The sequence below is a fragment of the Lipotes vexillifer genome, unplaced genomic scaffold (genome assembly GCF_000442215.2).
Source record: "Lipotes vexillifer unplaced genomic scaffold, Lipotes_vexillifer_v1.1 scaffold1417, whole genome shotgun sequence".
NCBI lineage: Eukaryota > Metazoa > Chordata > Mammalia > Artiodactyla > Lipotidae > Lipotes > Lipotes vexillifer.
The window spans coordinates 757624-768998 of record NW_006778171.1 but is presented as its reverse complement, the minus strand read 5'-3'; the positions used below and the strand labels follow the sequence as shown (position 1 = coordinate 768998).

The 11375-nt window shown below is 49.1% G+C and overlaps 1 protein-coding gene across 2 annotated transcripts in view; it reads left to right on the top strand.

The window, feature by feature from the left end:
* Nucleotides 1-3706, top strand: part of WDR1 (WD repeat domain 1) — a 40218-nt gene extending 36512 nt beyond the window's left edge. The window contains exons 14-15 of one of the 2 annotated variants that reach the window (XM_007451508.1): nt 1679-1823; nt 3507-3706. In XM_007451508.1, coding sequence (XP_007451570.1) covers nt 1679-1823; nt 3507-3613 — 252 coding nt within the window. In that variant the 3' untranslated portion in view covers nt 3614-3706. The remainder of the gene's footprint in view (nt 1-1678; nt 1824-3506) is intronic. The other variant, XM_007451509.1, reaches the window with a different exon arrangement.
* The last annotated feature ends 7669 nt before the right edge of the window (nt 3707-11375 follow it).

Genomic DNA, 11375 nt, shown 5'->3' with positions numbered 1-11375 from the left:
CCAAACGAAAAAAAAAAAAAAAAAAAAAAAAGTTAGGGGCCTGGGCGGCAGCAAAGCTGCTATGAAATCAGGCTGGTTGTCTCACCTGGGCAGCAGCAAGGCTGCTGTGAAATCGGGCTGGTTGAGTCACCTGGTGGCCTGGTTCAGTGACTTCTAGAACCTTATTTTTCTTCTCTGTCAAAAGGCTTAGGCTAGGGTTTTTTTTTTTTTCCCTTGAATCTCATTGCTGCTTCAAGTCCTATAAAGTGTGAGCGCTGGTCATCCGGTTGTGGCCTTGCACTCAGGGGTCGGGGGGGTTCCCTAGCGGCGGATGGGTGAGAGAGAGGACCCGGTTGCCAAGGCCCTAAAAGCTCATCCCGCTCTGCGCAGGACAGCCAAGGACACTGTTGTGTGAGGTATGAGAGTGCCCACGTATCACCAGCCAGCCCTGTTGGGCAGTGTTAGTTGCATTTCACAAGACTGCACTCTGGAGGGATTCGGTCATCCACTGGGTGTGACTGGACCACAGGGCATGGGGCAGATGGAGGGTCCTCCAGTCCTTCCTATGGAGTCAGCCTGGCCCCCTCCCTGCAACCTCCAACACTTAGGACAGTTTTGAAATCTACAGCAGAGTCAAAAGAATTTACCACCTGGATTCTACCATTACCATTTTACTATGTCATGTTATCCATCTAGTAATCTAATTTTTTAGTGCATTTAAAGTAAATTACAGGCATCTGTATAATATATCAGCCTACATATTATTAACTAGAGTTTAGTAGTTTTATCTTTGGCTGTAAAATTTACATATAATGAAGGATGAGTGGGAACGTGAGTATACACCAGCGCTTCGCGTATGCCTGCGCCTGCGCTACGCCCACACCTCCATCAACATAAAGAACATGCCACGTCCCAGGAGGTTCCTCCACCCCAGCACCACGTTTATCAGATCCTGCATTTATCACGCTTTGAGCAATTTCATTTGCATATAGCAAGCCTTGTTTACAGCGTGCTAAGTAATCTGCAGAGTAGAATCAACGAAAGATGGAAGAGGCAACCTTGAAGAAGGTCCTGGTTAATGCAGGGATTAAGAACAAGATGGACTGCTCTGAAGCCAGAGCGTTTCTAAAGCTTTAGTAGAAAGCGTTGTTTTTGGTCATGTCGACCGCTGGGTAAGACAGTGGCTCGAGGCTGGGACATGCGGTAGACACACGCTCCTGTAGACGCGTCTGCCTGCCTGCAGGCCACACCCACCCCACCCAGGCTCCAGGGTGAGGGCGCGTGTCTGGGCAGCCCCCTCGTCCGTCCACATATGCACAGAGCTCTGTCCACGTCAGGCGAGACCTTCTCGCGCCTCCCATTCTTGCACTTCTGTCTGTCCCCTCCCTAGGCTGAGAGCTCTGTGCAGGCGAATGGGCACATCTGGCCCACGTGATAGACGCTACAAGGGCAGCTCTGGAGTCCCGGGTCCTGGGGGGCACGGTGGCTACTGTTTGATCTTGGGCTGCCCCTTTCTGTGCCTTCAAGCAGTGGGCACCCTGGGGTTGTTACAAGGAGTCAGTGAGTTGGTGAGAGTTTCAGAAGCCAGGCACAGAGAAAGCGTTTCATGAGCACTGGCCCTCATGAAGGTTAGGTGACATGATGCCCACTCACTCTGGCCCGAACCGTGACCCGCCACCTATTTTTAATCTGCATCCAGGAGAACAACGTTTTCTATGGACACCACGCAAAGATCGTCTGCCTGGCCTGGTCTCCAGACAACGAGCACTTCGCCTCAGGCGGCATGGACATGATGGTGTATGTGTGGACCCTGAGTGACCCTGAGACCAGGGTCAAGATCCAAGGTGATTCACGCGCCCTCCTCGGCTCCCCAGGCAGCTCCAGAGAGGTGTCCCCAGGGTTCGAGAGTCCCTTCTGTGCTTTAGGGAGGTGGCCTCATGGAAGCCTGGCGCAAACATCAGCTCTGCTGGTCTGGGCAGAGGACGCCCGTGTGCCCAGTGTGGAAGCAGGTGGTACCTGGGACACACATTGAGTACAAGGGTTTTCCTGGCATCTCCTTTGTCTTAGTTTGTTCGGGTCTCTGTCACAAAATACCCCAGACTAGGCAGCCCCTAAAGCACAGAAGTCTACTGCTCATGGTTGCTTAAGCTGAAGTCGAGGATTGGATGTCAGCTTGGCCGTGAAAGGGTCCTCTTCCAGGTCACAGACTTCTCATCAAGTGTCCTCACGTGGTGGAAGGGGCCTCTTGTATAAGAGCGCTCATCCCACTTGTGACCTAGGTGGGATCCTCCCAAAGGCCCCACTTCCTACACCATCACCTTGGACATTAGATTTCTAATTTAGGAATTCTGGGGGGACACAGACATTCAGACTGTAATAACCTGCTTTCTCCCACCCACCCCACGCCCCTTCAATATAAACTCATAACTGGGTTCTCACTCTAGGACAGTAGAGTGTCCAATAGAAGTATAACAAGAACCACACATGGACTTGACATTTTCCTAGCAGCCACATTTAAAACAGAAACAGGTGAAATTATTAATAGTAAATTTTATTTAACTCAACATATTTCCACATGTGGCAGTAGCTCACTTCAGGGGCACTGTAGTCACATCTGGCTCATGGCCCTGGTGGGGACCCTACCCATCCAGGGTGGATCTCAGATCTCCTGTTCCCATGTCACCACCTCACGTGGGCTCTGGTCCCTTTCCATCCATTCTTTACCTGGCAGGCAGCCTTTTGTCTTGAATGTAAGTGGGATCCTTTCCTATTCAAAAATTGTTCTGTATCAACCCCACAGAGCTTTTTACCATGCTCAGCAGGGGGAGGGAGGGGACCAGCAAGCCGACCCCAAGTGGGTGGGAAGGCGGTTGGTCCGGGATGGAGGCGGGGACAGAGCAGACTCAGATGGGCCATCCTGGTCTCCACAGAAAGCAGCAGTTTTGTAGTAAGACTCAGACTCGAGCAAGTTCAAGAGGCAGCAAGAGCTCGCAGGGTAGAGGGTGGAAGGTCCGGTCCTTGTCTGGGCCGTGGGGTCACAGGTCACTGGACGTGCATTGGCCTGAGGTCGGGCTGTTGTGTGCACGGGTACCCCGGCCTTGTGTTTCTCAACGTGTTATTCCTCATCTCCCCATCTTAACACCACAGATATACTGTGCACTGTTTGTGTATTGTCTGTACATTGTTGCTTTATGCATAGAAAGACTCGTTCACCCCCTGAGGGGAGGGGCAGTTTTGCCTCCAAGGGGCGTTTGTGGTTGTCAGGACTGTGCTGGCGCTGGGAGCTGCAGCCAGGATCGCTGCTGGTCAGGGAGTGTCAGTGGTGGGGGGCTGAGAACACCTTCCCCTCCCATTACCCAGACACTCCCCACTGAGAAGAGGAAAGGGGTCTGGTTGACCAGGATCCCGTTGGGTCTCTTGGGGGCCCTGTGGGTGATCTCGGTCCGGGTTTTCCATCTTCTGGTCTGAGGTACCTGTGGGAGCAGAGCTCCTGGGTTTGGCTCAGAACACATGTTCTTTCTCCCCAGATGCGCACCGGCTCCACCACGTGAGCAGCCTGGCCTGGCTGGACGAGCACACGCTGGTCACGACTTCCCACGACGCCTCTGTCAAAGAGTGGACAATCGCCTACTGAGGAGCCCTCCTCGGGACCAACGGAATCAGGGACTTGGGTTGAACGCAGCTCTGCAGTCACTTCTCTCTGTGTCCCGCCCTTGCCCCGCCCCCATCCTGCCCCTGGGGGAGGGGCCTCACCTCGTGCCCGCCCTCGGCCCCGCCCCCTGGGAGGACCCTGCCTCCTGCCCGCCTGCCCCGCTCGCAGGGTGATCCTGTCTGTACAAGTCCTTCTGAAAGCTTTAGACGGTGACAGTTTGCACATGGAAAATAAAGTGAGCACTTCAACCACGTGTGGCGCGTGACTCAAACCCACCGCCTGCCCGCGCAGAACATTCCAGAGGCAGAGCCTCCAAAGCACACAGACCCGCCTGTGGTTCCGGGGGGCTTGCATCCCCTCCCACTTCCCACCTGCGGGTCCTTCCTGGCCGGCAGGGCGGATGCTGTAGAGCAGGTGGCACTCGTTCCGGGCCAATGGGCACACATGGAACCCGTGTTTTACTGTCAGTTTCTGTGCTTGATTTTGAGAATGGAATCGTGGGGATTTTTTTTTTTTTTTTTATTGTTATCTTAACTGATGTCTCTTAGTGTTTACGGCGCTGCCTCTAGGCTTTTAGATCCCTAGTTAGCAGGATGGGGAGGGGCACCCATGGAACCCATGTTTCACTGTCAGTTTTTGTGCTTGATTTTGAGAATGGAGGGGTTTTTTTTTTTTTTTTTTAATGTATCTTAACTGATGTCTCTTAGTGTTTACGGCGCTGCCTCTAGGCTTTTAGATCCCTAGTTAGCAGGATGGGGAGGCATCCTGGTCACTGGTTCACTCTCGTGCTTTGATGTTTTCCTGTCTTTCTATCCCCCCTCTGTTCCCAAGAGCAAAGATTAATTTAAAGGCAAAGATGGAGTCACTGTAAACTAACCTGTCCTCATTTACACCTTCCTTTTCCAGTGCAGAAATTAAAATAAGTATAAAGCACGGTGATTTGGAGTTTCTTTGCGAATGTCAGAATCACTGGTAAAATGCTGGCTGAGAGCAGTCCCTCCCCTTGCACTTGTGAAAACACTTTGAGCGCTTTAAGAGTTTAGATGGAGAAATAATTAAATACCTTTTCTCTTCATTGTGGGTCGCTGACTTTGTGTGACGGGGACACGTCGGGGCAGGGGACTGGGAAGCTGCTTGGAACACCATGGCTTGGGTATCTCACCAGCCTGCAGCCTCAGGGGATGGTTCGGGAAGGCATGGAACCTAGGGATCCCCTCCCATCCTGACTCCGCAATCACTGTGTGACCTGGGCCATCACACTTCTCTGTGCCTAAATTTGTTTGTGAACTGAAAGCACTGGACCAGGTGAGATTGATCCATCCTGCCTGATTCTCAAGTCCTGTGGCAGTTAGTGACTTTTCTGGTACTGCTTTCAAAAATAAGGAATAGTATGCATTCCGATGTTGAAAAAAAAATCCCAAGCATTCAAATTAATAATGGTAAGACTGGGCTTCCCTGGTGGCACGATGGTTGAGAGTCCGCCTGCCGATGGAGGGGACACGGGTTCATGCCCCGGTCCGCAAAGATCCCACATGCCGTGGAGTGGCTGGGCCCATGAGCCATGGCCGCTGAGCCTGCGCATCTGGAGCCTGTGCTCTGCAATGGGAGAGGCCACAACAGTGAGAGGCCCGTGTACTGCAAAAAAACAAACAAACTATCTTATTCTTGGCTAGAAAGATAACATCATAAAGATGTCTGTAATTTTGCAGTCCCGATAAAAATTTTCCCCCTTCTGTTCTCTTATTGCCTCTACATTTCATATATAAAAAGAAGCTAAAAATGGAAAAGAAGTTGGGGCCACCACAGGACACAAAGTACAGGACTGTGCTTTGTGTCCTGTGTGTGTTTGGACTGGGGCCAGGTACCTTTCACATCAGTGGGGAAATAGCTATTCAATAAACTGTGGAGAAAACTGGGTAACAATCTGAAAAAGTAGGATTACTTGTTTTGTCCTTAACACCAGATGCAAGATCTAAAAGTAGATCCAAGTTTTGAAATTTAAATCATGGAGTTTAAGAGTGCTGGAAGAAAACATGCAACCTTGTATAGTCACACAAACCTGAGTGTTTCTAAAAATGACAAAAATGGTCGGAGAAAATATTGGTACATTTGACTTTTCTTTTTAATTTATTTAATTTTGGCTGCATTGGGTCTTCGTTGCTGCGCGCAGGCTTTCTCTAGTTGCAGCGAGCGGGGCTACTCTTCATTGCTGTGCACAGGCTTCTCATTGCAGTGGTTTTTCTTGTGGAGCACAGGCTCTAGAGCGCAGGCTCAGTAGTTGTGGCGCATGGGCTTAGTTGCTCCACGGCGTGTGGGATCTTCCCGGACCAGGGATCAAACCCGTGTCCCCTGCGTTGGCAGGCAGATTGTTAACCACCGCACCACCAGGGAAGTCCCTGACTTTACATTGAAGGAGGAAAAAAAAACACCATAGAATGTTAAAATATGGCAAACGACACCAATACCTTCAACACGTGCCAGACAAAAAGATACGTAAGTATGTTTGATGCTTGGTGTAATTTTTTAAATGGGAATTATATGTTTACACATGGGAAAAATTTCCAAATATATGACCAGAAACTGTCAGAATAATGCATATAGACTGACCACAGTTATGAAAAAGACACTAGGATCAGAATTTAAAACAGTGTTGGGTGTCAAAGGCCCATGGGAGGGGTGAGGAGGGTGCTCACCAGCCAGCCCTAGGGCTGCCTGCCTCCCTCAGTCCCTTCACTCATAGAACTAGAGTTTTTTACAGAAGAACTCTGTAAAACACGCCACTCGTTTCAAGGAGGGAGGCATTTGTACACAAAAGCCTTAACAAGGGCTTCCGTGGTGGCGCAGTGGTTGAGGGTCCGCCTGCCGATGCAGGAGACGCGGGTTCGTGCCCTGGTCCGGGAAGATCCCACATGGCCGCGGAGCGGCTGGACCCGTGAGCCACGGCCGCTGAGCCTGCGCGTCCGGAGCCTGTGCTCCGCGGCGGGAGAGGCCACAGCGGTGAGAGTCCCGCGTACCGCAAAAAAAAAGCTATTCAATAAACTGTGGAGAAAACTGGGTAACAATCTGAAAAAGTAGGATTACTTGTTTTGTCCTTAACACCAGATGCAAGATCTAAAAGTAGATCCAAGTTTTGAAATTTAAATCATGGAGTTTAAGAGTGCTGGAAGAAAACATGCAACCTTGTATAGTCACACAAACCTGAGTGTTTCTAAAAATGACAAAAATGGTCGGAGAAAATATTGGTACATTTGACTTTTCTTTTTAATTTATTTAATTTTGGCTGCATTGGGTCTTCGTTGCTGCGCGCAGGCTTTCTCTAGTTGCAGCGAGCGGGGCTACTCTTCATTGCTGTGCACAGGCTTCTCATTGCAGTGGTTTTTCTTGTGGAGCACAGGCTCTAGAGCGCAGGCTCAGTAGTTGTGGCGCATGGGCTTAGTTGCTCCACGGCGTGTGGGATCTTCCCGGACCAGGGATCAAACCCGTGTCCCCTGCGTTGGCAGGCAGATTGTTAACCACCGCACCACCAGGGAAGTCCCTGACTTTACATTGAAGGAGGAAAAAAAAACACCATAGAATGTTAAAATATGGCAAACGACACCAATACCTTCAACACGTGCCAGACAAAAAGATACGTAAGTATGTTTGATGCTTGGTGTAATTTTTTAAATGGGAATTATATGTTTACACATGGGAAAAATTTCCAAATATATGACCAGAAACTGTCAGAATAATGCATATAGACTGACCACAGTTATGAAAAAGACACTAGGATCAGAATTTAAAACAGTGTTGGGTGTCAAAGGCCCATGGGAGGGGTGAGGAGGGTGCTCACCAGCCAGCCCTAGGGCTGCCTGCCTCCCTCAGTCCCTTCACTCATAGAACTAGAGTTTTTTACAGAAGAACTCTGTAAAACACGCCACTCGTTTCAAGGAGGGAGGCATTTGTACACAAAAGCCTTAACAAGGGCTTCCGTGGTGGCGCAGTGGTTGAGGGTCCGCCTGCCGATGCAGGAGACGCGGGTTCGTGCCCTGGTCCGGGAAGATCCCACATGGCCGCGGAGCGGCTGGACCCGTGAGCCACGGCCGCTGAGCCTGCGCGTCCGGAGCCTGTGCTCCGCGGCGGGAGAGGCCACAGCGGTGAGAGTCCCGCGTACCGCAAAAAAAAAACCTTAACAAGAAAACAATGTGGAAATAAAGAAGCCACTTCTCTCTATCTTTGGAGAGAGAACGTAGCATTTGTGAGCTAACAGCTTGCCGGTGATCTGTGCTCACAGCCCAAGCCCCAGGTCACATTCCTTGTTTGGGGAGTGGGGGACAGGAAAGCTGCACCCACAGGGGTGACCCAGCCGGGACCTGCCCTCCACACAAGCCAGGGGTGATAGCTTTGTGCACCAGGGTCCTTTCCTCACTGGTGCAGGCCAGCTCTGGTAGTCTGGGAGAGTTACGAGGATCCCAGGACCTTGCCAGGCTGCCTGGAACCGTGCTTGATCCGAAATCGATCGGCAATGCCTGGCAAGGACCCACACCTGGAGGGGGCGGTACACATCTATCCTGCTCAGTTTGCTAGCTCAGGGCCGAGCACAGACTTGTACTTGCCCTAGAGAGGCAATGTGGGGAGAAAGCTGAACTAAGTCAGCGATCTAGGTAGGATTCTGTCCCAGCTCTGCCACTTTACGGTGTGACCTCCGGGCAGGTCACCATCCTCTCCAAGCCTTCCTCTTTGTTGGTAAGGTGAAGTTCAACTAGAAAAATGTTGACTCCTATGGGCCTCTTTGCGAGCACTGCCTTTCTTAAACAACCATGTAGATAACCTGCATCTGAACAGCTTGGTCAATTTGTGAACGGTGAGTCTGTGCGCATCCCTGTGCTGAATATGAGGATGTGCTAGAATGGAGTTCCCTGCTACAGAAGATTGTTTCCATGTTTACTGCTGACCACTGGTCACTGCGTTAACATCATTGTATTGATCACCAAACCAACCAACTGTTGGGTATGAAAATACTTCTTCAAGTGATTCCTGTACTGGAAAAAGCATGTCTTGGGTCCTGCCGTATATGATTGTGCCCAGTGTGTGTGTGACCCTAAGCCTGTTACAGCTTCACGTCACCTACCTGGACCTCTGAGGCCTGGGTACCCCTCCCCCCGCTTGTGATATAAACCAGTGCAGTGACCTATGGTCTCTTGACAGTCTTGAAAATTATTAGAGACCCCAAAGAGCTTTTGATTATGTGGATTATATGTATCGATATATACTGGACTAGAAATTGAACACCAAGGAAGAAAATAGTTATTAATGTATGTATCTAAAATTAACAATTATAAACCCATTCCATGTTAGCACACCTTCAAGAAGAATAATTATATTTTCCAAAACCTAAAAATAAAAATAGTAGAAGAATGACATTGTTTTTTATTTTGGAAAATGTCTTTAAGGTCTGGCTTCCCCAATCTACAAAATACATCTTTTAGTTGAAGTCTATGAAGAAAACGTGGCCTTGCACTGACACACAGTTGGAAAAGGAACAAGTATTTGAATAGCGTTTTCAGAGAATTGCAGATATTCATCTTTGACACCATACCAAAACTCGACAAGTGGAAATTTCTTAAAGGTTATCTTCAAGGTGGAATCTGAATCCATTGTCAATGAACTTTTTGTACTTTGTTATGTTAAAATCCACTCTGAATGCATCTTTGATTCACGCATAATTTTGTAACATTCTTTAACTATTTGAAAAATACTGGTCCATGACTTATGCAGAGCTTTCCAATGTTAACACATTTTGTACAATATCAAAAAATCACATTTGTTCAGATCATCACCAGCCTCATGAGAAACATCATTAACTATTGGGAAGGAAGCTGTCCGGCTCACGGAACTTAAGAATTCCAAATGAATAACCTAGGTCCTTGGGTATGTCTGTTCCCTGGGGTCCTCCCATAATCTCCTGTCTTGTTGTCTTGGTTGAGGTCGAGTGACTTCTGCATTTTGGTCTCACCTTCCAATAGGAAGAGGCACACAGGTGGTCTTTAGGGCCTGCACACCCATAATTTCTACTCCCATTTTAGGGGGACACAGTCATCTGACTACACCTACCTGCAGGGACCGGGATGGCTGGAGTAGCGGGTAGAGGCTGGGAAATGTAGCACCCCATGCCCAGCCACTCAGTGCCATCCCTGGACCTCCTCCCTGTTGGGCAGTTTCCTTCACTGTGTCCCTCTACGTGATTTAGAGGAAGGAATGCTGGACCACAAGTAAGGATGCCCAAACTCCAGGCTTTTCTCTCACGTATCAGCTGGGCAACTTTCACCTCAAACAAATCACTTCCCTGGCTCTCAGTTTCTCCATTTGCTCATTCATTTCTTTATTCAAATAAAGTTGATGTGTTTCGAGCATTGTGTCTGGTACTGTGTTAGGGGCTGGGGGAAGAAAAGGATTAATAAGAAGAATACCAACTACTACTATTTATTGGGGATCATGAAAAGGGCAGGCAATGTGCTAGTCACCAGATAAAATACAGAAGACCCAGTTACATCTGAATCTCAGACAAGCAACAAATCATTTTTTAATACAAGTATATCCCAAATATTGTGTGGACATACTTACACTAAAGAAGTATTCATTGTCGATCTGAAATTTAAATGTAACTGAACATCCTGTACTTTTTTGCTACGTATGTTGTTATTTTGCTTAATTCTCACAATAGTCCTATGTGGTGTGTGGGTGTTATCCCCACATAACAGATGCTGCAACCTAGAATTATCAGCTGGGTAATTTGGGGCAAATGATTGAAGTCCTGCAGAGAGGAGAATATAGACTTGAAATTGGATCTGCCTGGAAGTTCTTTGTTATGTGAGAGTGCAGAATCAAGACCAAAGAGTAGAAGACACAGGGAGCCTAACTGCGGGTCTACAGTGGGATGGGCTGCCTTCGAAGCAGTGAGCTGCCTGTCCCTGTTTGTGTGCTGGAAATGGACAGCAGCTCAAAGGGTCAATTGAAGATACTTGAATGAAGGGCTATTTGGAGAGGTGTGAGTGGGGTTAAGGAGATCATGAAGGGGTGGTGAAGCACCCAGGAACTCACTCAGCAGGACGCTGGGCCTGAGGGCACATGGGGAGGCATTAGTACCAGTTCACAAAGAGAGCGGCAGTCAAGAGTAGGAGTGGGGTACTCTTGGTGCCTCCCATTGGCTAAACCCAACAGCAGCCAGAGGGCCTGGTTCCTCCCCTCTCCGGCTCTGTGACTGTCCCCCTTAGCAGCTGCTTTCAGATGCTTAGATAGGACAGAGCAATCAGGGAGTAACAGAGGGCAGTCCTGTGTATGCCTCCATGAAACCATGACTGTCCCAGCTCCCACCCATTGGTTCTGCCATCTTTAAATTGTGTCTTTCATTCTCATGCTGTTGCCTCATATTCTTTTAGGCAGCTCTCCCTCCAATGTCATATCTGCATTCCAGGAAGGATGCTAAAGAAGAAAGATGGAGGAGGAAGAGGTTGTCCTTGTATCAGGGAAGCAAGACTTCTTCCTAGAATGACGGCTGCCTTCCAGTTGGGTCTCATGAACCAGAATTGGGCCACTGCTCTGTGTAAGGAAAACTGGGGAACGTGTGTCTTAGTGGGACACTTGGTCGCCCTGAACAAAACTGACAGAGCCATTTTGTGCTTCACCAAATATGGGTTGGTCCCTACGTTTTCAGTCTCCTTGCAGTTCATTTGGGGCCCTGTGGCCGGGAGGGGGAGTGTGGGCA